Raw genomic sequence first — 25,244 nt, 5'->3', positions numbered from 1 at the left:
TTTTTGAAATATAGAAAATGAAGTTTTAAATTTTTTTTATATATATATTAGTATTAATGAATAACATGTTAATGAATAAAACATGTTGATTAAATTCTATTAAAAGCTTTCTTTGTTTTTACACCAAACTAAATGTAGAAAAGGATTCTGAAATCTTAGTCTCTGTGTTAAAATAAAACACATTTTTTAAATATATTCACAAAACAAACACTCAATGTTAAAAGTTAGATGTAAAAAAAAAGCTCAAGTGGGATGAATATTGTTTATTTTTTAAAGTTTACTTTTTATACTTTGACACCACACGTGACTAAATAAAGAATCTAGTTTAATTTATTTTTATATTAACTAATTAAGAGCGTTACATTTGTGATTAAAAACGGAAACTTTTTCCTTTTGTTTTTATCCTCCTGACCAGAAGATGGCGCTAGACACGCGAGGCTACTTCCGCTTAAACACGTGACTTTGCGCAGAGACTTCCGGTTAAACACGTGACTGAAGATGTGCGAGTAGCTCAGTTTAAAGATTAACGGAGATTAAAAATCCTCTTAAATCACCTTTAAACAACGAAGTCGTTAAATAACTAAGTAACGGACGGACTGAAGAGCAGCTCCATTACCGAACTATTCAGATATTAATATTTATTCATATTAACCACTTCATCAGACATGAAACGGGTAAGAACTTTGGATTTCATTTAAAATGAATAATTACTGAATTATTAAATACATTTAACATTAATTGTTTTCCATTTGAAGCTCGTCTCCTTTAATGAGCTTTTATCCAATCAGAAAAAGGTAATAGTTTATATAGTGAAACTCTCTCCAAACATCAGATCATTTCATTAAATTAAGTGTCTGTGTTTATCACCGTGTCAGGATAGAGTGGTCTAACACTCACCACTAACGTGGGTTCGAATCCCACATTTGACAATATTATTATTTATTTTTCTAAAACACTGCAAATTCCACCTTTAAAAATACACATTCGACAAAATAAACACTTTAGGGTTAGGGCTAAAATAAAATGGTTAGCGGGGTAGCTAAAATACAAATGACGGAACTTTAAGTATCACGTGACCTAAACTGGCCAATGAGGTGCGCTGCGTATCCATAGAGTGGCAGTTTACGGATACTTTAACGTACCCGGAGCCACGGCCTTAATTAAAACATTGCTCTGTGTTTGTTTGAACGTTTTTATTCATGATTGTAGAAATATCATCGTTTACATCTAATGATGCAGATTATTATTGATCAATGAATGTTAATTAATGAGTCCTCATTACTGATTGATTATTAATAAATGTTTGCAGTCTGGCTGTAAGAAGCGGCGTCCGTCGTTCCGTCGGTTGCTGAAGACGAGTGGAGTGAAGCTGGAAAATAAAGTGAAAAATAAACAGATGAAGCAGCAAAACGTCGACAAAAAGCAACGAAAAGAGCAAAAAAAGCTGCGTCAGGCCCTGAAATCTTCATCATCATCAGAAAGACCTCTGGAGACCTACTGCAAACGCCCAGGTACGCCTTCACAATAAAACTCACCTATCATAATTAAACTCAGCTTCATTAGCCTGCTTCGACATTAATATGGCTTTCGTCAAAAAAGTTCTAAGTAGCATCACAAAGATAAATCTTATCATTCTTATCAGGAACATTTCCAACAAAAATAAAATGAAAATTGCCAAAGTCGGTCCATTATACAAAAACGGAGACGAACACATTTTTACAAATTAAAGGCCAGTCTTATTCAGGATTGGGGTTAATTATAATTGTAATCGCGTAATTGATAATTAATTACATATATGGTGCAATTATAATTGTAATTGTACTTGGAAAAAAAATGTTACTGTTGTAATTGAGTTTAGGTAATTGACTTTGTAATCGTAATTGGCATGTAAATTTAATAAAAAATTCTATAGCTTTTTATCAGATAGCGCTTACTGCTCTAGGCCAGACTGGTCCATGTCTATAATATACATGTGACCAGCAAGCTCTACATTATCCAGAGAGTGGCTTGGCTTTATTTGTTCCTCGGCGCCATTTCTGGATTCACCAGAGCTGCTCTTGTGTCCAGTTTGACGACCTGCTGACCCTCATTGGCGCTCGCGTCTCCTATCAGGACACCAACTACAGGCGCTCTAGAAGAGTCTGTCTATCTGTCTCCGCCTCCAGTTAGTGTTTTTTTCCCCCTGTCATTATTCTGAATTAGTGATGTAACAATTCACTCAACGACTGATACGATTCACGATACTGGGTTCACGATTCGATTCTCTCGCAATTTATTTTACAAAATTGGACTGTAGACAAATAATGATTGAAAAATATTCCTTTATTTTTTTTGGGTTCAAAACTATAAAAAAAACTATACTGTTTTCCTTTTATGTTTCATTGTCAAAAGAATCCCTTGATAAACTATTGAAAAAAATGCAATTTAACTAAAAATAAATCCTTAATGTAATAAATGAAGGAATAATACAAATGAAGAATAAGCCTATTAATTTCAATTCTGGTTCTGTAGTAAACAATGCAAAACTGCATAATAGTTATTTTTCTTTTTAAAAGTGCAAGAAAATGTATTTTGTGCCTTAACAATTGGACTTTAAAAAAAAAAAAATACAGTCTGCACTGTAATTACATCAGATATTTGTTTGGACCAGCAGAGGGCGCTGGTAACCCAGTGGTCGGTTGCCATGCAGATATCTAGCAGTGAAGAAGAGATGCTATGCTAGCAGACAGAGCTAATAGAAAAACGTGACTTTTACAGATATTCAGAGAGGTGTCCAGCTGCAGAACCTCCATGCCCAGCTCCGGAAGTGACATCATGAAATGAAGAAAAAAAATACTAAATAAAACCGATAGCATAGCCATGTTGGTTAGGCATTTCCGGAAGGTTTATCTGCGTTTTAATACTTTTGTTAACCGTATTCCTCAGCAGTGTTACATTGAAAAAACAAAGTATAAAGCACCTCATCAACAACATATAAACTGATCAGCATTTCTTTGAATGATGTTGATCGTTTGTATTTCCTCTAGAGACACAATTATGTTATTTGTGGTGCAGTTCTATCACAACCTCTTTGTTTTAACCTTAAAACGGGGATAAATGTAGGATAAATTCGATTTTAAAGATTCACAGCATTGTTAATACTGTAAAACTTTAAGTACAGTACAACACATGAAGGTAAAATATCTCATTAGGTTCGTTTTATGATAACTGTAATTTTTACATTAGACAATTTACGGGCAACCATGGCTCAGGTGGTAGAGGGTCGTCTTCTGATCGAGAGGTTGGGGGTTCGATCCCAGTACCTGACTATGTGTCGAAGTGTCCTTGGGCAAGGCACTGAACCCTAAGTTGCTCCCAGTGGTCGACTAGTGCCTTACATGTCAGTCCTGTCCCACTGGTGATTGAGCTGATATGTAAAGAGCTTTGAGACTGTTTCAGTGGTGATAAAGCTCTATATAAATCATGTCTATTTAACATTTTACAATTTGTGTTAATGTTTTACGTATATGTTTTTTGTTTTTTTTTTAATTGCATACTTAAGGTTTTAATAGGATGGTGTCTTATGTGCTCATAATTTTTGCACAATTGCATTAACATTACACTAGAAATAATTAATCATATGCAGAATCACATGGCTTGATAATCACAGTATATTGTCTTTAAGTAAAAGCACAGCTTATAGCTCAGATCTAGTAAAAGTAGACCTCAAGGAATATATTGTTGCTATATATATATATATATATATCATATATATATATATATCATAAATCTAACCCTAACCCTAAAAAAAGTACAAATTAAGTTATGAAAGATCAACACAAAACAATATTAAACAAATACAATGGGCTGAAAACACGATGAAACTTAAGGAAGACATGTTTTGTCTTTATTTAATTTAATTTAATTTTAATTCAACTTTATTTATAAAAAGTCAACTAAAAGAAAGTCACATCATAGTGTTCATAGCAAAATATAAAATTAAGAAAAAACAACAATTCTACATAATCAAGCATCAGCTCCAGTGGAGAAAAAAAACTCTTTTAGAATAGAAGCTTTTATTGTTATTGTACATATTTACAATATTATGGTGCTCTCCAATAATGACATAAAACACACACTTATATTAAATATTGGAAAAGGAAAGACGTATAAATATACAATACCAAAAAACTACTCAGCAAACTATATACATTACCATACATACAATATAAAAATATAAAGTGACCAGTTATTAGATAAATAAATCAGTGTTTTACACTTTGATGTGGATTATTACACATGTAGTTTGAGTCATGGGAGGAAAAAGGTTATTTTTTTGTTCAGGGTTCTCATGGCCCAGGGATACAAACTGTTGGGTTAGGCTTAACACTGGAGGTGGAGCTTTGATTGATCCATATCTCCTTCTGAGGGGAGCAGGGTGGGAGGGGTCAGAGAGGATGGGTCTGGTGGTGGTCCAGGAGAGCTCCTCCTGGACGTGAACACCCAGGAACCTGAAGGACGATACTTTCTCCACCAGGTCACCATTGATGAGGAGAAGAGCGTAGTCTACCAGGTTCCTCCTGAAGGTGATGGTGTTGCGTGTTTCTTTTGGTTATGTGTAGGGACATTTATTCAGAATAATAAGAGGCTACAGTGAGGATATTTGACCATTTTAGACTGTACTTTAGGTGAAAGAGTGGGAACTGGTGCAGCTGTTGAAGCAGGTTGAGAAGGAGAAGGAGTGACTAGGATAGGTTCAGTAGAGGTAGGTAGACATTGGGCACATCTGCACATATTGTGTACTTCCATATGACACACATCTCTGCACTGTAAAGTGCAACAGCAAATCAACATTTCTAAAACAAATGGAAGCAAAATAAAATGATTATTACAGACTAAGAATAGAACAAAAATAACTTGTATAACTAATAGGAACAATTTTTTTTAATCAGCATTGATATCAGATGTACACAATAGTCTGTCTGCGTCCATGTGAATCTGACCTTAAAATGTTATTGTATTTTGCACATGGACATCAAAGTGCTTCTCCATATTAAATAACTTAAATGACTGTAGTTTTGGGCAAATGGGGCAGTGACACTGATGCAGCACGTTGTGCAGCAGCTCACCTCAGGTTTGACGTCTTTTTTGAAAATTGAAACATGCATCTGAAAAAAAAAACGTTTAAAACATTAACATCAGTGAGTGAACAAGGTTCATTTGGAAAAAGTTGCTTTTATTCTACAACAATAATTCTTTCAAAACCAGATATTTTCCAGTCTAGATATACTTTTTAAAAAAGACAAAAACAAAACAATATGTTACCATTGGTATTTTGATTTATCTTAAAACAAATCAGAAATGCATCGGTTTTTTTTTTTTGGTTTTTTTTTTTTGGTTTTTTTTTGGGGGGGAATTTGGTTTTCCAGTTTCTGGTTTTAAATTAATAAAACAGAAAAACAATCCATATTTTTTAAATTTGGTTTTGAAACTAAATAACCAAAGAACGAAGGGTACACAAATCCGTGTATCATTTGTTCAACAAAAACATGAAGAAAAAAAAACACTCATTATTTATTTGTTTCCAGAACCAAAATGAAAAAACGGAAAACGCCTTGTTTTTCAAATTCAAGCTCTTTTGCTTCAGTACAGAAAACAAACACCTTTATTCATTTTCTCCATCACCGATTGGTCAAAGTACGTGAAGCGTTACACATTCTGAGATATCTTTAGCTCTGCAACACTTACGAGTCTCTAAATCCTCCTAAATGTCTGTGAAGAGGTTCTGTGTCCAACACCAGCTAAAGCGAAAAGGACACCTTTCTGATGCACAGTTGGAAGCAGCGATCTTATCATGCCGAACTGCTGTTGGCATAGCCGTTAGCGTCGGATGAGAGTAAAACTTCCGGGTCACGTACTTTGGCAAATATGAAATATGATATACGGATTTATAACAAAATTTGGTCAGAGAATGATTTCTATGTAACAATCGACACAAAACCTTCAAATCTACATTTAAAACGTGTACAGTTTTAATTTACATTATGACAAATCTCTGCTAAATAAGACAAACTATGTCATCCTTTTTTAATGGACACATAAATACAATCATAACTCAAACGATATTTTTATATTTCCCAGGGTAAACTGTGAAACCGTTATTATAAAAACGCACTCGATTACGACCGTTATTACAATCTACTGGTATCAAAATTAACCCTTGCGACTAATTTCTATGGCATGACATAATAGAAAGCTTTAAACTTGTACCTATTAAAAGAAAAATAGCCCACGTTAGCTCAGCCTCATTTAAAAAAAAAAAATGCTTTGTGCTAATGTTGTGATTGTATTTTACATCAACAGATCATCTGAAGAAACTAATAGTAATAATCTGCAGCTGGACCCCTCTCGTCTGAACACCGCGAATGTTGAAAATTAATAATTTTATCGATAATTAAATATAAACAAAACTCTTTACTTACCATGTTCTGAGCAAGGCTGTTCCAAGAAATACATGTACCACTATTGTCAACTAACAATAGAAGAAGAGTAGCTTCTTCTTCTTTGGTTGTTGACGGCAGTTGGCACCCAAAATGTTACATTACTGCCACCTTCAGGAGAAAAGCTGCTGTGCAGGAGCCCATATATGGAGGGTTCGCTTCCGGGCCGGGGCATGGAGGTTCTGCAGCTGGACCCTCTTGGATATTCACGTAATATTACAGGTATTCTTTCGGTGCTAAAGGGGCAAGGAATCATTTATGAACATGTTTTTAAGAGTAGAAGGTGGCCAGAAAGAAAGTGGTAGAAGATTCCGCCCGCCGCCAACACTTCTGGATACTATCAATGTGAACAGTGATACCTATAAAACGATTTTTAACTGCCTTACGATTAATTGTTACATCCCTATTCTGAATATGTCACGGTTGAGGAATGCTCCTGATTGGTCGACCCGCCTTGATATACCCCAAAAGTTCAACAATCGTTGCACAGGAGGCACGGGATGCGCAGTGGGACCTCCGATGCTCCCTAGAAGCACGTCCACCATGTATTGTGAATGTACACCTGCCGCTTTTGACGCGTTTGTGAACGCGCCATTACACAAGCCTCACTATGGGCCCCCTATGGGCCCTCTATGGTTTCACACATGCACGACCTGGCCCAGCCTGGGCTGCTAATGTGAGTGCACTACTAAAGTCACTGATGAATTTAGTTACCAGGTGTTGAGTTAGAGGTATACATTTAAATAGACTGAGATATAACGATGCATGGTTACTCACGTTTATTGTCCCCATCACACAGGTTTGGATTTTGTCGTTTTCCTTTGTAAAAGTTATGAAGTGATCAATTATTTTGTAAAGAGAATGTGGGGCTGAATAATGGGTTATGAATGGTATCGTCACTGTAAACCCCCCTCAACTCTTCTGTGGTCAACTCTTCTTCTGCTGTCTCTACAGAGGAAGAACATGATGATGAAGAGTTTGTGGAGAACCTGCCCACAGACATGTTGGAGGACAACGACCTGCAGCAGATGAGACACTTATCCCAGCAGGCTTCCTTCATCACCAGAGACCTTTCCTCCAGGTAACCAGTAACAACCAGTAACTACCAGTGGACTGAGCTGCTCCATCTCTACACGATGCCTACTTTTAGGGACACGCCCACAACAGTATAGGGATCGAAACGCCACTCTAACCAATCACCAATCAGGAGCTGTGGTCAGAACATTAGTCTGTTTGAGAGTTGATGACCAAGCCCCGCCCACTGCTGTAGCACCGAACGTTCAGATTAGCCTCTCAGTTGCCTTTAGCTCCACAGCAGGAACCACCACCACTGATGGGTGGGTTAGCTTCAGCAAACTTTAGCTAAGAGAGAGTGTGTGTGTGTGTGTGTGTGTGTGTGTGTGCGTGTGTGTGTGCGTGTGTGTGTGCGTGTGCGTGTGCGTGTGCGTGTGCGCGTGCGCGTGTGAAGTTTAAGGAGTTGTACTGGACTGGTTAACCAGTTATTTACTAATTCTTTTTAAAGTAATGTTTTTTGTGGCTTTAGACTCCAATTACAATAATATGTTCTCTACAATATAAACAGGTTCACAATATAACTTTTTGATAGTTTATGTTTCCGCTGTATCCATAATAATAATCTTTCTCAACTAGAACTGTTGATTGATTTGTCACATGACTAGGGATGTAACGATTAATCGTAAGTCAGTTAAAAATCGATTCATAGGTATCACAATTCGCATCGATGCTGTGAAAATTGAATCGCAGTACTTTTTTTTAACCAGCAGAGGGTGCTATCTAGAAGTGTTGGCGGCAGGCGGAATCTGCCAACACTTTCTTTCTGGCCGCCTTCTACTTTTAAACATGTTCATAAATGATTCCTTACCCCTTTAGCACCAAAACATATCTGTAATATTACATGAATATCTGTAAAAGTCACATTCTTCTATTAGCTCTGTCTGCTAGCATAGCATCTCTTCTTCACTGCAAGATAGCTGCATGCCAACCGACCACTGGGTTACTAGCGCCCTCTGCTGGTCCAAACAAATATCTGCCGTAAATACAGTGAAATGACAGTAAAAAGAACTATTATGCAGTTTTTCATTGTTTACTATAGAACCAGAATTTAAATTAATAGGCTTCTTTTTCATTTGTGTTATTCCTTTATTTATTTCATTCAAGATTTATTTTTAGTTAAATTGCATTGTTTTGAATAGTTTATCAAGGGATTCTTTTGACAATGAAAAATAAAAGGAAAGTATAGTTTTTTCCCCCAAAAAATAAAGGAATATTTTTCAGTCATCATTTGTCTACAATCCCATTTTAGTAAAATAAATCGTGAGAGAATCGTATCGTGAACCCCGTATCGTGAATCGTATCGGGAGTTGAGTGAATCGTTACATCCCTACACATGACTGTTCCAGGGTTTGAGTTTGTTTTATTTAGTTTCACATCTACCTGTAGCTCTGTTTTTTACACTGATGACAACAGTTACAGTTGAGGACCTTTGTTAATTGAATATCCTAGTTACATTACAGCAACCAGATTAAACTATATCAACTAAGTTAATTAATAAAAATGTAAGTGTAAAGGTTTTTTCAAATTAAAAAATGATCTTGTGAAATCTGTGACCTGTTGACCTGCACAACTCAAAGAATCAGAATCGAGAATCGTTTTGAAACAAATGTGTTTATTTTTTGCTGGTGTAAAAGCGTGGAACTCTCAAAAGAAAGATTTAAAAAGTTGCAAAAATATTTTGGAATTTAAAGAGTTACAAAAAGAAAGAACTTGCATCATAATTAATTAATTTTTGATTGGATGTGTTCATTGTAAAAATGTTTAAATGAATATTATAAAGTATGTTGGAGTTTAGGTGATGCGGAGGAAACAGCGATAAAGTTATCTAATACTATCTTTGTTAAAAAAGGGGGCACATAAATGTAAGAATAATATTCTTTCATCTGCTCCTTTCTGATCATAAAAATGTATGAAACACTGAAAGTGAACCGTATGTGTCTTGTACAACTATGCATGTTTTTGAAAGGAATGAAATAAATGGATGAATAAAAAAGGTCCTTTCAGATACTTTAACGCATGCGCAAAACACGTTAACATTCGGTCGGTCTATTTTACAGCAGGTCGTGTACTATCTAACGGATCGGGTTGACTGTCGCCATGGCAACAGTGACAGCGTAAGCAATAGAGGATTTAGATTTTCCATCACTTGAGTTTGGTTTTATTAGGTTTGGTTTAACAGGGTTAGGGTTAACCCTAACCCTAAGTATTTTTTTTTTTACAACCCTATTTTTATTTTGGCTTCTTTAATTCATTTATATATATATATAAGCCATGTTTGTCACTTTTTTAGTTAAAATAATATTTAAAAAGAATTAGTTTTTTGCATCTAAACCTGCTGCCAAGATTCACTAAATTATTGGAAATGTATGTTTTGAGTGAATTCTGCTTTGTTTATTTTTTAGTTTTGTTATTGTCAATGTTGTGTATTGTGTTTTGATCAGTTTTTGTATATTTTGATAATGCAAAAATTTCTTTTTGAAAATAATGTAATTTTTTTTTTATTACTTTATTTACATTGAATAGACCAATTCACAATAAATTTAATCTATATCTTTGGTGTTAGCTGCAGATATGGATTTAAGTGTCCGGTTGATAAATGAAAATGTGATTAAAAACTGAAATCACGCATCAATTTTTATTATTATTTTATTAATATAATGTATATTATTATTTTAGTATCTAAGTATTTAAAGTGGTACATTTTAATTTGGTCTGGTTCTCTTTCATTCTACTCTTTGCTAAGAGCACCAAACTTTCTAAACCATGTTACACGGGCAAAACGGACGGTCACCTATTGAACAGAATACTTCTACCTCCAGTAAAGATGAAAACAACTCTTCTGTCAGAAAAAAATAATTTTCTAAAGGAAATCCTCAAACAAACGTCCAGAAATGTAATTATTATAATTAAAAAAAAACCTTAATCACATGATCCCACAACCTGTGCTACATAAACACAGAGATGACTTCGCTCATGTCACCAGTAAGGATGGAAAATGTGTGAAGATGTGAGAATATATGAGCAGATGAAACATAGAGCAGTCAGGTGTGATTTTGTGAACAGTTTGGGGAAGAGAGAGAAGTGAAATAATGAATGATATGGGAGTAAATACGGAAACAGAAAACCTGAAACAGAATAACACTCATCAAACACTTATTACTAGTGCTATCAGCAGTTTCTACATACCAACGGGCTGTGTGCTCCTCACGACGGTCTGGTTCTGACCGTCCGATCCAGTCACCTTTTATTATCAGTCTGACCTATAGGGCTTTTAGAACATGGTATGCTTTTGAGTTACCATGACTACCTGTCAACATCAGTTTTTTCTATTTTAACTCAGATTAATAATTCATATTAATTATTGTCTAGACCTGTTAATTTTATTAGGTGACCTCGAATTGAACAAAAAGGCATGTGTGAAAGTAGCTAAAATTGCACTAAAAATAAAAGACTAAAATGTAACACAACTAAATCCAGTGTTTGGTGAAGGACTAAAGGAGTGAAATGAAATGTTTGTGTGTGTGCGGTTGCAGCACTCCGGTCCACAGTGGGAAAAAAAGGAGATCAGAGATGATCAGAGATTATGAGAAGATTCCCAGAAAGATGAAGAAGACGGAGGAAAAAGAAGTGATTCATCTTCTACCAATAAAAGATAAACACAGACTGATTCCTCAGACCATGGAGAGAGGTACGCACACACACACACACACACACACACACACACACACACACACACACTAGGGCTGATATCACCAGGTACCTCGCAATACGATACTGTCACAATATTTTTGCCCACAATCACGATATCACGGTACAGAGATTCTGCTATAACCGATGTATCACAGGGAGTTTCATCCACAATACACAATACTAACCATATCTGTCATTGAAGAAATTCAGAATTTATTAATTACACTGAATCCATTTCACAGGAATTACTAAACATTGCCAATCAATTTCACATGATTGATAGCCAAGTAAACCTAGTGTATACTGCACAGTGACTCTTCTTAACACACACTGACCACAACTAGTCACATGTTCTTTGTGACAACCTGCAAAATGCCTGTTGCAGGGTCTGTCACTTGTCCACTTGCCTTTCCCACACCACTGGTTCACTCCCCAGTTCAGCCTCTCACTCTGACCTCACATTAACGCCCATCTTTGTCTCTACGCCCATTCGCTCTCCCCGGTCCCGCCGCCGGGCAAGCCTGCTGCCTGCGGTAGTTAAAATGGCGTACCTCAGAGAGCCGTGAGAGCAGCATCGGTTTCTGGGTCGGAGCAGAGCGTTTCTGAGAGCGCCGTACGAGATCGTTCAAAGCCCTCACCAGGCGCTTCCTTACTGGCAGCACTCCAACCCTAACCCGTGGCGCTTGTCATTTGTCGCAAATGGTTTTAGAGTTTGAAAATCCAGTTCACAGACCCAGACACTACCGCTTCCTGGTAGCTGCAACATGTTGGTGACGTCATTACGCACACCGCACGTACAGGTCTGACCAGACACTGGACTGTCCATTTCTTTGTTCAGTCAAAACGACACTTCGCATTCCGTCTGTGTGACATCATTGACTCTTTTTGCAATACGCTGTGGCGCAAGGAAATTGGGGAGTGAGATCTTCTGACTCCTCTGGACCTTTTTGGATATTTTTGAGTTGCAGCTTTATTGTGTGTTTTGGAGAGCAAAGCACTCACTCACACGTCTGTGTATATATTTTCTGTTTATTTTTTCAACATACTTGCAAAGAATTACATTTCCTCTGTGTCATCTGTAAACAGGGTGTATGCCTAGAAGCACATGTCCTGGTGAGGTTTGACATTTTAAAGGAAACTCACCGACTGTACAGACAAAATAAAATATATACTTATACAAATATCTTATGTCACCATAATTTGCAAATAAATTCATTAAAAATCCTACAATGTGATTTTCTGGATTTTTTTTCTCATGTTATCTCTCATAGTTGAGGTTTACCTATGATGAAAATTACAGGCCTCATCTTTATAAGTGGGAGAACTTGCACAATTGGTGGCTGAAGAAATGCTTTTTTTGCCCCACTGTATATTTCACTGCTAATACTAATATATGTTTGTTCTTTGGAAAATTAAAAACCTGAGAACATTTAACTTGTGTTTAGCACTTGTGTAAAAATATATATATATATATATTCAGTGCCAGTGTATCGATAACGTACGGTTAGATGAAATATCACGACATATCATAGTATCGATATAGTGGCACACCACTAACACACAGCTCTCTAACTGGTCTGTGATGATGCAGTGGTTGAAACAAAGAAGGAAGATGATGAAGATGAAGATCCAGAGGACACGTGTTGTGGTAAATCAAACGTCTCAGTAACTTTATCTCCATCACAGACAGAATGTGTTCATTGTTGTTGTTGTTCCATGTGACAGAGGCCACGCCCCCTGCTGTGTGGCTAACTGAGGCCACGCCCCCTGCTGTGCGGCTGACTCTAGGCCAGAGGCAGCGTGTGAGAGCAGCGACGCTGGCTCAGAGGAAGCTTCACATCGCTGCTTTGGGATCAGCCATCGTCTCTGAGCCAATCAGCAGCGTGAGTCAATATCACATGATCTTCACCTGATGATGGGATTATGAACGGATGAATGATGTGTGACAGGTGAAGAGGCTGAAGGAGCTCAGAACCATGCTGATGGAGGCGGAGCCTAGCGTGGCCGTCACCGTCAGGAAGATGGTGATGGTTTCCCTGGTGGAGGTGTTTAAGGACATCGCCCCCACCTACAGGATCCGCCCCCTGACCCAGGATGAGAAGAACACCAAGGTGAGTCTGGTCAGAGACCGGAAGGGGCGGAGCCTCTCTGTGAGCGTTCACTGAATGCGATGATGGCTCCATGATGTTTATGAGTGCAGGTGAAGAAGGAGACGCAGCTGCTGCGAGAGTTTGAAGAAGGTTTGCTGAGTCAGTACAAGTTTTACCTGGAAGACCTGGAACAGACCATCAAAGGTACCCCCCCCACACACACACACACACACACTCTCACACTCATACTCATATACATACACACACACACACACTCATACTCATACACACACACACAATCACACACACACAATCATCCATACACAATCATGCATACACACGATAACACACTGTGTGTGTCAGACTGGAAGCAGCAGAAGATGAAGCGCTCTCAGGCGGTGGGGATTGGATCCTATGTTGCTCTGGCTCAGGTTGCCGTGCGTTGCCTGTGTGAGTTGCTGCTCGCTCTTCCTCACTTTAACTTTCACAACAATATCATCGTCATCCTCGTTCCCCTGATGAACGACTCCAACCGCACGGTCAGACTCACTCACACACTTCTTTGGACGCTTTGCACCAAAATGTGACACTAAAGGTGTGTGCGTGTGTCCGTCCCTCCCCAGGTGTCTAAGTTGTGTTGCGATGCCTTCAGGAAGCTCTTCCAACAGGACAAAGTAGGTTCAGCTTCTTTGGCTTCAGTTCGAGTCGTCTCTGGTTTGGTGAAGAGTCTGAACTACAACCTTTGTCCTGAGGTAACCCTCGACCCCTCTGACCCCTGCTTTCTGACTCAACTTGGCCCTTCTTTGACCTCTGACCCTTCTGTGGCGTTCAGCTTTTGCAGGTTCTGCTCAGTTTGAGGATCAAAGATCTGAGGAAAGATTTGGAATCCACAACACCACAGAATAAGAATTTAAACAGCAGAGAAAAGAAGATGTCCAGGATGCAAAGGAAGGTGTGTATATAATGTTGTGTAAGTGTGTGTTTAATAGGGATGTAACGATTATTTATAAGGCAGTTAAAAATCGATTCATAGGTATCATGGTTGATATCGATTTTCTGAAAATTGAATCGCAGTACTTTTTTTTTAAACAATATATTTATCCCTCTCTTGCTGCAGGCGAAATCTGCTAATACTTTCTTTCTGGCCGCCTTCTACTCTTAAACATGTTCATAAATGATTCCTTACCCCTTTAGCACTGAAAGAATATCTGTAATTTTTTATGTGAATATCTGTAAAAGTCACATTTTTCTTTTCTATTAGCTCTGTCTGCTAGCATAGCATCTCTTCTTCACTGCACAGAATATCTGCATTCCAACCGACCACTGGGTTACCAGCGCCCTCTGCTGGTCCAAACAAATATCTGATGTAAATACAGTGAAATTACTTTTTTTTTTTTTTTTAAAGTCCAATTGTTAAGGCACAAAATACATTTTCAGTTGCACTTTTAAAAAGAAAAATAACTATTATACAGTTTTGCATTGTTTATTATAGAACCAGAATATAAATTAATAGGCTTCTTCTTCATTTGTATTATTCCTTTATTTATTTCATTCAAGATTTATTTTTAGTTAAATTGCATTGTTTTAAATAGTTTATCAAAGGATTCTTTTGACAATTAAAAATAAAAGGAAAATAATACAGTTTTTTCTAGTTTTTTCCCGGAAAAAGTAAAAAAATATTTTTCAATAATCATTTGTCTACGGTCCCATTTTGTAGAATAAATCGTGAGAGAATCTTGTCGTGAACATCCTTAGTGTTTAATGTTGTGTAAGTTTGTGGTTAATGTTGTGTAAATGTGTGGTTAAAGGAACATATTGTCTCTGGTCTTTGGAGAGAGCAGACGTGTTTTCATTCGCTCCGATAACACGACCTTGGCTACAGCTGGCTACAGCTGAACAGCCTGAAAAATTGGGCCCAAGACTGAAGGAAAATGGTGAAAAAACCGCAGGGAGGCCCTTCAGAACCCAATTCGGGTTTGGAAGAGGTCAAGGAGATGATACGCGAGGGTCTATGAAACCTATCTGCCGAGATAAAGTCGTTGGAAAAGACGCTGGAAAACTCACTGGAAAACCTACAAAGCGAAGAAAAGGTACTGAAAGAAAAGAATGAAAGAAATGCTGAAGATATAAAATTGTTGAACGCCAGGGTTGAACAGCTGGAACAAAAGGAAAGAGAAAGATGTCATCATCACAGGCCTAAAGATAAAACCCAGGAGTTACGCGAGTGACGAAGAAACAAAATTGATTGAACAGGTCATTGACTACCTGGAGTCGAAGGACATTGTCCTGAACCCTGACAACATCAACTCCTGCCAAAGAAAAATGATAACAGAGCTGTAAAAATAACCTTCACGAATATGAAATTCAAAGGAGAACTACTGAAGCAAGGAAGAAAGCTGAAGAAAACGAAGGTTTTTATTAATGAAAGCCTTAAAAAAAAAAAAATGCAAGCATCGCATGGAAGGCACGCCAAATAAAAAAAGGAGGAAAGATTCTAAAGACTTGGACAAGGAACTGCAGGATTTACATCACACCACTGGGAGAAGAGAACGGAAAACCAATCCTCATCAAAACGATGGAAGACTTGGGAAAATACGAAGGATCCACCTAAACAACAACACTACTGATGGTAATCATGGATATGGACCCAGATCTATATAAACACTGGAAACAAAACTCAGACTGTGATTATATTATGGAGACTGAATTAAATGTGGAAACCAATTGCTAGGTGGTGGGGTGATTAAGGATTACATTAAATTTAAATTCAAAGTGTTTATTGTCATATGTGCAGTTAGAAACACTTTTCCTATACAATGAAATTACTACCTTGCTTATGAACTAAGATATAATAATGTGTTTATACAAGTTAAATCTAACAGTGGAAAATACAACACTGCCAATAGAACTAACAACAGCTGGATTAACCTTGATGTAGAGACAAAACAAGCTGCAAACTTGTGTGTCCAAAAGAGACATTCCCGAGTGGTGACATTATGGATGAAAAGGGAAAAACCTTCCAAACACCTTCGAAAGAGGAACTATTCTTGAACTGGAGGAATGCTAACAACGTCTGGCAGGGAACAAGGCCAACACGAACAACGATAGAGAGGAGGAGGAATAAAAAAAAGACAACACTGACTACAGATGAAAATACACAAAAAAGGACTGTTCAGAACAACTCAAGAATGTTTGACCAGAGAGACATGTAAACCCATGTAAATTTGCGATGGTAAAACAGGGGACGGGACCCAGATAAGCAAACTGCTTCTCTTGTCTCCTTTTTCGACATGTACAAAAAAAAAAGTGAATGTAACCATGTCGGAAATAAACTGAATAAATAAAAAAATAAATAAAATAAAACACAGGGCAGGATGTATGAATCAGACTTAGTGACACCACGGTGGTTAGTTTAAGATTATTTACAGATATGTACAAGTGGTGGTGGTGTTGGTCACATGGTGTGGTTAGCGTGCAGCGTTCTTCATTTCCTGCTGCAGCTGCCGTAGCTGAAGAATGCAGCTCATTTAAAACTGCAATAATGGAATTAATTAGTTGGTCTCTCACTGATATCAACCAGATTTTTTATACAAAAAGAACCGGGGATGGTTAACCCGTATGTCCAAGCGAGACATTTGAGGCTGGATATACACTTGACTCTTGGAACAAGTGGCGAGTTGTCTGTTAGTAGGCATGCTGCTGATCGGAGCTGGTGGTTTCCTAATTTATCAAAAAGTTCGTATTACGCTGGCGACTGTTTTGGAAAAGCTGCCAGTGATTTCTGAAGGATGTAGCAGAGCTCTGAACACTCAGACTCATGTGTTGATCAATATTAGAAGCAAGTGAGAGCTGCTTATCAGTAAATGACTGTTTGTTTTTGGTGAGTATCCATGCTGCTCGTAGAGGAGCTGTGGTGTCTCCTGCTGCAGCGTGCAAGTGTGGGAGAAGATTGTAGAGTTTCGTTGGTAAGTTTAAAGCAAGTGTTTTCAGTTTTGTCTGCTGAGCATCTGAACCCGGTGGATAGTCATTGTTACAGTTGGGCGTAGGTCGTCTTGAAGTGCCATCGGACATTGTCGCTTTTCCTTTGAATGTGCCACGCCTTGTGTTTATCTGAAGCACCTTTCCATAATGTGCAACAGACCCTTCTCATAATAAGCGCTGTAAGCAGCATTTGCTGCAAGTGGTCACAAAGGGCTGTAAAGCCACATGTGTACAGTTTTTAGCAAACATTAAACAATTTATTCACTAACTATAAATAGATGAGTTTGAGGAATGGGCCAGTTTTGGCCCACGGGCCACCAGTTCAATAGCCCTGTTTTAGTTCAAAGTTACATCAACTAATCACATGATTTTTAATAGAATAATCAAGCACTGGTTTCCTTCAACAGTAGTAATGTGTGTTGTTGTGTAACAGTGGAAGAAGGTGGAGGAGAAGCTGCAGAAGGAGCTTTTAGAAGCTGATGCTTCAGAAAACAAAGAGAAAAAACTCAAACTGGTGAGTTTAATGTGAGTAGGTCACATGATCAGTGACATCACTCTGCTCTGACATCACACTGCTCTTCCTCAGCACACGGAGACGCTCAACATCGTCTTCCTCATTTACTTCAGAATATTAAAGAAAGGCCAAAAATCACGTCTTCTTCCTGCAGTTCTGGAAGGACTGGCCAAGTACGACACACACAAACTGTTGGTTATATTACTGTCACTGTGATGTCACTATGATGTCATCCTCAGGTTTGCTCACCTCATTAATCTGGAGTTCTTTGATGATCTGATTGTTGTGCTGCAGAAGCTCATCCAAAGTGGAGTAAGTGTTTACATTAATGGTCTGATTAGTGATCTGATTAATGACCTGATTGATGATCTGATTGACAGGATCTATCTAATAAAGAGAGTCTTCACTGCATCCAAACAGTTTTCACCATCCTGTCAGGACAAGGTCAGAGACTTTTATTTTGAGGGTTTCCTGTCAGGACAAGGTCAGAGACTTTTATTTTGAAGGTTTTAAAGTTGTTTTTATCACGTGTTGTCTGTTACAGGCGAGGTTCTGAACGTGGACCCTCTGACGTTCTACGCTCAGCTTTACTCCATGTTACCTCAACTTCACGCAGGTTAGGGTCACATGATGGTCACATGACTGTCACATGACCAGCACTTACTGACTTACTCTGTTTAGGGGCGGCTAATGATGATATCAGCATCGTGCTGCGGTGTGTGGATGGCATGCTGACTCGGCGTAGGAAACATGTGACTCAGCAGAGAGTGTCGGCGTACGTGAAGCGTCTGAGCACGCTCAGTCTGCACCTTCTGCACAATGCGACCATAGGAGTTCTGTGTGCCCTGAGGACGCTCTTCCAGGTGTGTGTGTGTGTGTAACATGTCTGTCATTGATGATGTCATTAAAGCACAAATTATGTGTGTTCTAGTGTTTTCCAAAGTGTGACGTCCTATTGGACAACGAGCTTCAGGGCAGTGGATTATTTCAGCCTGAACTCGATCAACCTGAGCACTGTAATGCTCACAACACCGCTTTGTGGGAGCTGCACACACTACAGGTACTAATATTATTATTATTGCTCCACACACTATGCTTGGGCGGTGTCCAAATTTTGATATCGTTATATCACCTCCCTATTTTACTGTAACTAATTAAGAATATGACGTAAGTTTCAGGGTGTGTTCACACCGAAAGTTTGTGTGTCTAAGGAGCTGAGTGACAGCGGAGAGGACTGATGCCTTCTTTTCCTTATAACTCTGACCGTACATTTACAGCACCACTTTTACGGTTTAAATGATTAATTTACGGAGTTACTATAAAATAAGTTCACTCAGAATGTAGGTTTGTTCAAGGAGTTAAAGCTGCAGTTCGTAGAATCCTCTCCGCTTTGTTTTTAAACCGAAACTGAACCTCCTTCACCAATATATTCTGAACGCTCTTAGTGACTTTTTTCTCAAAGTAAATGAGTGACAAATGTATGGACGATATGTTGTGTTGTACATCCCGAATAGCTGCTGCCGTCAGCTCATCTCTGCCACAAGCACACACAGAGGGGGCTGTGATCCCTGCTTCCTGCTGTTCTGAGCGAACCATCACTCCGCTTTCAGACTATAGAATTAATTCATAAGCTTATTTTGTTTTACACACGTCTTTTCTCACTCTGTCCCTCGTGTGTGTGTGTCTGTGTGTCTGTCTGTGTGTCTGTCTGTCTGTCTGTCTGTCTCAGAAACACTACCACCCAGTCGTGAGGACCTTTTCTCTACATGTGAGTAGAGGAGCTCCCAGTGAAGGATCAGCCGCTCTGAACGCTGAGCTGAGCCGAAGGTCCGTCATTGTTCATCAATGTGATCGTGATCCTGTTTTTTATCAGTCGTATCATCTGGTGACTGATGTTGTGTGCAGGTCAGCGGTGGAGCTATTTGATGACTATTCCATGAGCGATATGAGCTTCAATCCTTCAGTCGGAAAAGCTGCTTCAAAGAAGAAGGTGAAGCTGTTTGATCTGAAACTAAGTCTGTTTTAACTTTGACACGTGTGTGTGTGTGTGTGTGTGTGTAGGATCACTTTGTGGTTGGAGACATGTTTGATACTGAGCTTCACGATATGTCACAGCGAGCTTTGACTGCTTCTGCTGACGACACTCAACTGGATTTTACTGGTTTACAGGTAGATTAAAACGTGTTCTCAGCATCACACCAACAAGGTGCTCCACAGGAGGAAGGACACTCCATTGAAAATGAATGACGTTTTGTAAATGTTGTCAATAAATCTGTTTAAAACTGTGAATGTGTTTATTTGTCTTAAAGTGTACCGTGTTGTAAAGTGAATTTTTTTTGTTTGAAAGGATTAAAAAAGATAAAAGTGAGGGTTAGGTTCAGGGGGAAAAAAACCACCCCAAAATAGGTAAAAATCGAATTTTTTTGGGAATAACTCTTTTTGTGAACAAAAATCATATGGGTGCAATAGGTACCAAAGAAGTGCCCGGATTGACCCGACAGTTTGATTTATGACCCAACCTGAAAGCACTAAGCATGTAGCCGCTGGCCTAAAAAAACCCTCAAAATTCTTGCACCTTTTTTGGCTGGGGTTAAATGTTTAAAAATTCTGCTTAGGAGTGCAAGCTGTTTTGACAACACGTACCCCCACTAAATCATCCAAGAGCAAGCTCTAAAAAAAAAATGGGGTGTCTCGGACCTACCGTTGGCGAGATATGGCATAGCAAAAATTTCTCGTTTTTGCGTTTTTAAATCTTCAAAGTGCTGTAACTTTCCACAAGAATGAAGCACAAACTTGAAACTTGCGACACGTATAGGTAACTCATGTACCTTTGTAGCGGTCCTACTCCGATGTTTCCAGCCCTTTCGGTTCTTGAGATATCGCGGTTTTTCAAATTTTAGCTAAATGCTAACTTTTGAACGGACGTTGGAAAGCCCGTACCCGAATTATGGCAGACGAACGTTGGTTCCATCCCTCTAGCACCTTCCTATCAAAAGTTATAGGGAATTTTGTTTTTCCATTCGACTGTGTTCAGACGAAAATTGACTAAGTGTTTTTTTGTATGGGAATTTTGCCATATTTTGGGAGAGCGCGTTTCAGACGATTTGGAGCAACTTTGATCCAGACCCCGTTTCAAGAAAATTTTGGGTTCATAGCTCCGCCCCCTAACGAGCAAGGGGCGTGGGACCATGACCAACCCCCACATTATTGGGTACTAGCTTTCCAACGGTCTTGGTCCCATGTCTCTCGGATGTTCCTATCAAAAGTTATACTTTTTCACCTGAGGGGGGCGCCGTAAAAGCATTTTAACAGGTTTTTGGCTATAACTCGGCCCCCTTTGGAGCTAGAGAGACGGGAGGGTTAGGGTTAGGTAGGGTAATGTGTTTTCTCGATGAGACCCCCCGGGGGAGTTCGAGGACTCCCCCAGTTAGATAGGGAATCAAAGGCAGGCACGGGCCGACGCTTGTTATTCGTGTTCCTCTCGTCATTGTGTCACACATCAAAAAGGTTTTGTGAATTTGTATCAGTGGGTGAGGTGTCCGTGCAGTGTTGTGACTGTATGACAGGCGTCAAAGTGAGAGGAGGATGGATGCATCCTGCCCACTTTGTGTCTGATTGGACAAACCCGTTGTAAATTGGAACTATGTGTGTGTAAAGGAATGAGGGATCATAGAACTGTAGCTGAGGGACAGAAGCAGGAGCCTGTCTGGGCTTCACCACAACTGGGTCTGTGTGGACCTCGTCTCAGTTTCCAGTCTCCACCCCATTGCCTGTGGTGAGGAATGGGGTGGAGATGGAAGTGGTTGGTGTGTTCTTGTTTGTTTTATTCTGGGTTTTATTCTAGGTTTAGGTGTTGACCTTTTTTTTAGAATCGTTGTATTTTGAGAGGAAAGGGGGGGGGGGGGTTGGTTTAGGATTTAGGTTCTGTAAAGACCCTAATTTGTTTTTTTCTGGGGGGGCAGCCATTTTGTTTTTGGAAGCCATTTTGTTGTTATTAGGGTTAGGGTTTGGGTTTTTAGGTTTAGGGTTGGGGTTAGGTATATGACCTCAAATTTGGTTAGGTTTAGGGTTAGGTTTGGGTATAGAACCTTGAATTTGGCTAAGGAGTGGAGGCGGTTAGGTTTAGTGTAAGGGATCATGTCCAGTTGTAGAATAATCTTTAAAAGAAATTTTTTTGGGGGGGGTTTAGGTTTTAGGGTTTAGGATTGGGTTTTAGGTTTAGGATTTTAGGGTTAGATATAGGGTTAGGGTTAGGGTTAGGGGTAAGGGCAAGAAAACCACTTTTTACGGTACGCTTTTGGTGGTTTTTGGCCAATAACTCTTGATCGGAAGGTCGTAGCACCAAAAGCTTGGAAACAGCCCCCCATAAGTCAATTTGAGCCGATCTACATGAGTTGGAATTTTTTCTCTACGACTTACGGTTCCGGAGATATCGCACTTTTTTGCGAAAATGAACGGTACATTTTTGGAGGTTTTTGCAGATAACATTTGATAGGATCGTACCATTTACATTTTGATGGTGGCAATCCCTACTAAGTCAATATAGGCCTTTCCAACGGTACCACCCACGTACCTGTGCGATCTTTCGTTCCCGAGATATGGTGACGCAAAAATTTCTCGTTTTTCGCACTTGAAAAGTTCAAAGTGCTGTAACTTTTCGGTGGAACGTGCTAGAGGGATGGAACCAGTGTCGATACCCACTAAGTAATCTACTGGCTTTCCAACGGTATCACCCCGGTCCTTCTACGATGTTTGGTTCCCGAGATATCGCGATTTTTTGAATTTTCGTTAAATGCTAACTTTTGAACGGAAGCTTGTAGAGACTCGGGGGTGGTACCGTTGGAAATCCCGTACCCGAATTATAGCAGACGGACGTTGGTTGCATCCTTCTAGCACCTTCCTATCAAAAGATACAGGCAATTTTGTACCTGCCATAGTCGGAGACTGGAGGCGAAAATTGACTAAGTGTTGACTTTGTATGGAAAATTGTGATATTCACAGAAAAGCCATTTCTGGGCCTTCTGAGTCGATTGGACACAACTTCCGGTTTTTGGTTGAGGTGAGTGGGTTAGGTAGGGTTAGGGGTTAGGGTTAGGGTTAGGGCAAGAAAACCACTTTTTACGGTACATTTTTGGTGGTTTTTGGCCAATAACTCTTGATCGGAAGGTCGTAGCGCCAAACGCTCGGAAACAGCCCCCCATAAGTCAATTTGAGGGTTAGGTAGGGTAATGTGTTTTCTCGATGAGACCCCCCGGGGGAGTTCGAGGACTCCCCCAGTTAGATAGGGAATCAAAGGCAGGCACGGGCCGACGCATGTTATTCGTGTTCCTCTCGTCATTGTGTCACACATCAAAAGGTTTTGTGAATTTGTATCAGTGGGTGAGGTGTCTGTGCAGTGTTGTGACTGTATGACAGGCGTCAGAGTGAGAGGAGGATGGATGCATCCGGCCCACTTTGTGTCTGATTGGACAAACCCGTTGTAACTTGGAGATATGTGTGTGTAATGGAATGAGGGATCATAGAACTGTAGCTGAGGGACAGAAGCAGGAGCCTGTCTGGGCTTCACCACAACCGGGTCTGTGTGGACCTCGTCTCAGTTTCCAGTCTCCACCCCATTGCCTGTGGTGAGGAATGGGATGGAGATGGAAGTGGTTGGTGTGTTCTTGTTTGTTTTATTCTGGGTTTTATTCTAGGTTTAGGTGTTAACCTTATCTTTAGAATTGTTGTAATTTGAGAGGAGGGGGGGGGGGGGGGTTGGTTTAGGATTTAGGTTCTGTAAAGGTGGGGGGGGGGGCGCCATTTTGTTTTCGGAAGTTATTTTGTTGTTATTAGGGTTAGAGTTTGGGTTTTTAGGTTTAGGGTTAGGTCTAAATATAGAACCTTGAATTTGCCTAAGGAGTGGAGGCGGTAGCGGTTAGGTTTAGTGTTAGGGATCATGTCCAGTTGTAGAATGATATTTAAAGAGGTTTGGGGTTAGGTTTAGGGTTAGGTTTAGGATTGGGTTTTAGGTTTAGGATTTTAGGGTTAGATATAGAACCTCGAATTTGGCCAGCGAATGGAGGCGGTAGCGGTTAGGTTTAGTGTAAAGGATCATGTCCAGTTGTAGGATAATATTTAAAGAGGTTTAGGGTTAGTTAAGGGCTTAATTGTGTTTTTCTTAAGTTTTGGAGGTAAGTTTCCAGAGGAGAGTGCAGGATTGGATGGACGGACTTAATCCTCCTCAACCCTGTGCCTGTGTGGGCAGCGTCTCCATCCTTTCACCTACCTTTTAGTTTGGTTAAGGTCTTAATTGTGTTTTTAAGTTTTGGAGGTAAGTTTCCAGAGGAGAGTGCAGGGTTGGGTGGACGGACTTAATCCTCCTCAACCCTGTGCCTGTGTGGGCAGCGTCTCCATCCTTTCACCTGCCTTTTAGTTTGGTTAAGGTCTTAATTGTGTTTTTAAGTTTTGGAGGTAAGTTTCCAGAGGAGAGTGCAGGATTGGATGGACGGACTTAATCCTCCTCAACCCTGTGCCTGTGTGGGCAGCGTCTCCATCCTTTCACCTACCTTTTAGTTTTTAGTTTGGTTAAGGTCTTAATTGTGTTTTTAAGTTTTGGAGGTAAGTTTCCAGAGGAGAGTGCAGGATTGGATGGACGGACTTAATCCTCCTCAACCCTGTGCCTGTGTGGGCAGCGTCTCCATCCTTTCACCTACCTTTTAGTTTGGTTAAGGTCTTAATTGTGTTTTTAAGTTTTGGAGGTAAGTTTCCAGAGGAGAGTGCAGGGTTGGGTGGACGGACTTAATCCTCCTCAACCCTGTGCCTGTGTGGGCAGCGTCTCCATCCTTTCACCTACCTTTAGGCTTGGGTTTTAGGTTTAGGATTAGATATAGAACCTTGAATTTGGCTAAGGAGTGGAGGCGGTAGCGGTTAGGTTTAGTGTTAAGGATCATGTCCAGTTGTAGAATAACCTTTTAAAAAGATTTTTAGGGTTAGGTTTAGGTATAAGATTGGGTTTTAGGTTTAGGAATTTAGGGTTAGATATAGGGTTAGGGTTAGGGTTGTAGGATAATATTTGAAAAAATTTTTTTGTTTTTAATTTGTAGGATTAGGGTTAGGTATATAACTTCAAATATGGCCAGGGAATGGAGGCGGTAGCTGTTAGGGTTAGTGTTAAGGATCATGTCCAGGTATACAGAATGGGAGGTAAGTTCTGTAAAGGCCCAAATTTTGTTTTTTGGTAGCCATTTTGTTTTTGGGGGCCTTTTTGTTTTCAGTAGCCATTTTTGTGTGTGGTTGGTTAAAGTCCCATTTCTTGATTTGTCACGCACTAAGAGATCGTGTTTCACATCAATCCTCCCAGAGGTTTTCGGAGAAGGCCCAGGATTGTAGGGAGGACGATTAATCTCGTCTTTGTTTGTGGAGGACGGAGATTTGCTC

At 39.5% G+C, this 25,244-nt stretch overlaps 1 protein-coding gene across 3 annotated transcripts; it reads left to right on the top strand.

Annotated features, from left to right (window-relative positions):
• The first annotated feature begins 461 nt into the window (after window positions 1-461).
• noc3l (NOC3-like DNA replication regulator) lies at window positions 462-20,117 on the top strand. 3 transcript variants are annotated; one of them, XM_028451493.1, is made up of 21 exons: window positions 462-674; window positions 1,310-1,511; window positions 7,434-7,560; window positions 11,087-11,241; window positions 12,835-12,891; window positions 12,969-13,126; window positions 13,193-13,354; window positions 13,444-13,537; window positions 13,697-13,872; window positions 13,957-14,085; window positions 14,166-14,285; window positions 17,748-17,828; window positions 17,901-18,001; window positions 18,068-18,140; window positions 18,209-18,272; window positions 18,373-18,444; window positions 18,510-18,691; window positions 18,760-18,888; window positions 19,558-19,655; window positions 19,734-19,818; window positions 19,890-20,117. In XM_028451493.1, exons 1-21 carry the CDS (start codon window positions 666-668, stop codon window positions 20,004-20,006), a joined length of 2,391 nt encoding a protein of 796 aa, XP_028307294.1. In that variant the 5' UTR covers window positions 462-665; the 3' UTR covers window positions 20,007-20,117. The 3 variants fall into 3 exon arrangements, with proteins under 3 accessions (XP_028307294.1, XP_028307292.1, XP_028307293.1); XM_028451491.1 differs by having other exon boundaries at window positions 13,444-13,872; XM_028451492.1 differs by having other exon boundaries at window positions 13,444-13,872; window positions 19,998-20,021.
• The last annotated feature ends 5,127 nt before the right edge of the window (window positions 20,118-25,244 follow it).

The sequence above is a fragment of the Gouania willdenowi genome, chromosome 6 (assembly GCF_900634775.1).
Source record: "Gouania willdenowi chromosome 6, fGouWil2.1, whole genome shotgun sequence".
Classification (NCBI taxonomy): domain Eukaryota; kingdom Metazoa; phylum Chordata; class Actinopteri; order Blenniiformes; family Gobiesocidae; genus Gouania; species Gouania willdenowi.
This window is presented reverse-complemented; position numbering and strand designations above follow the sequence as displayed.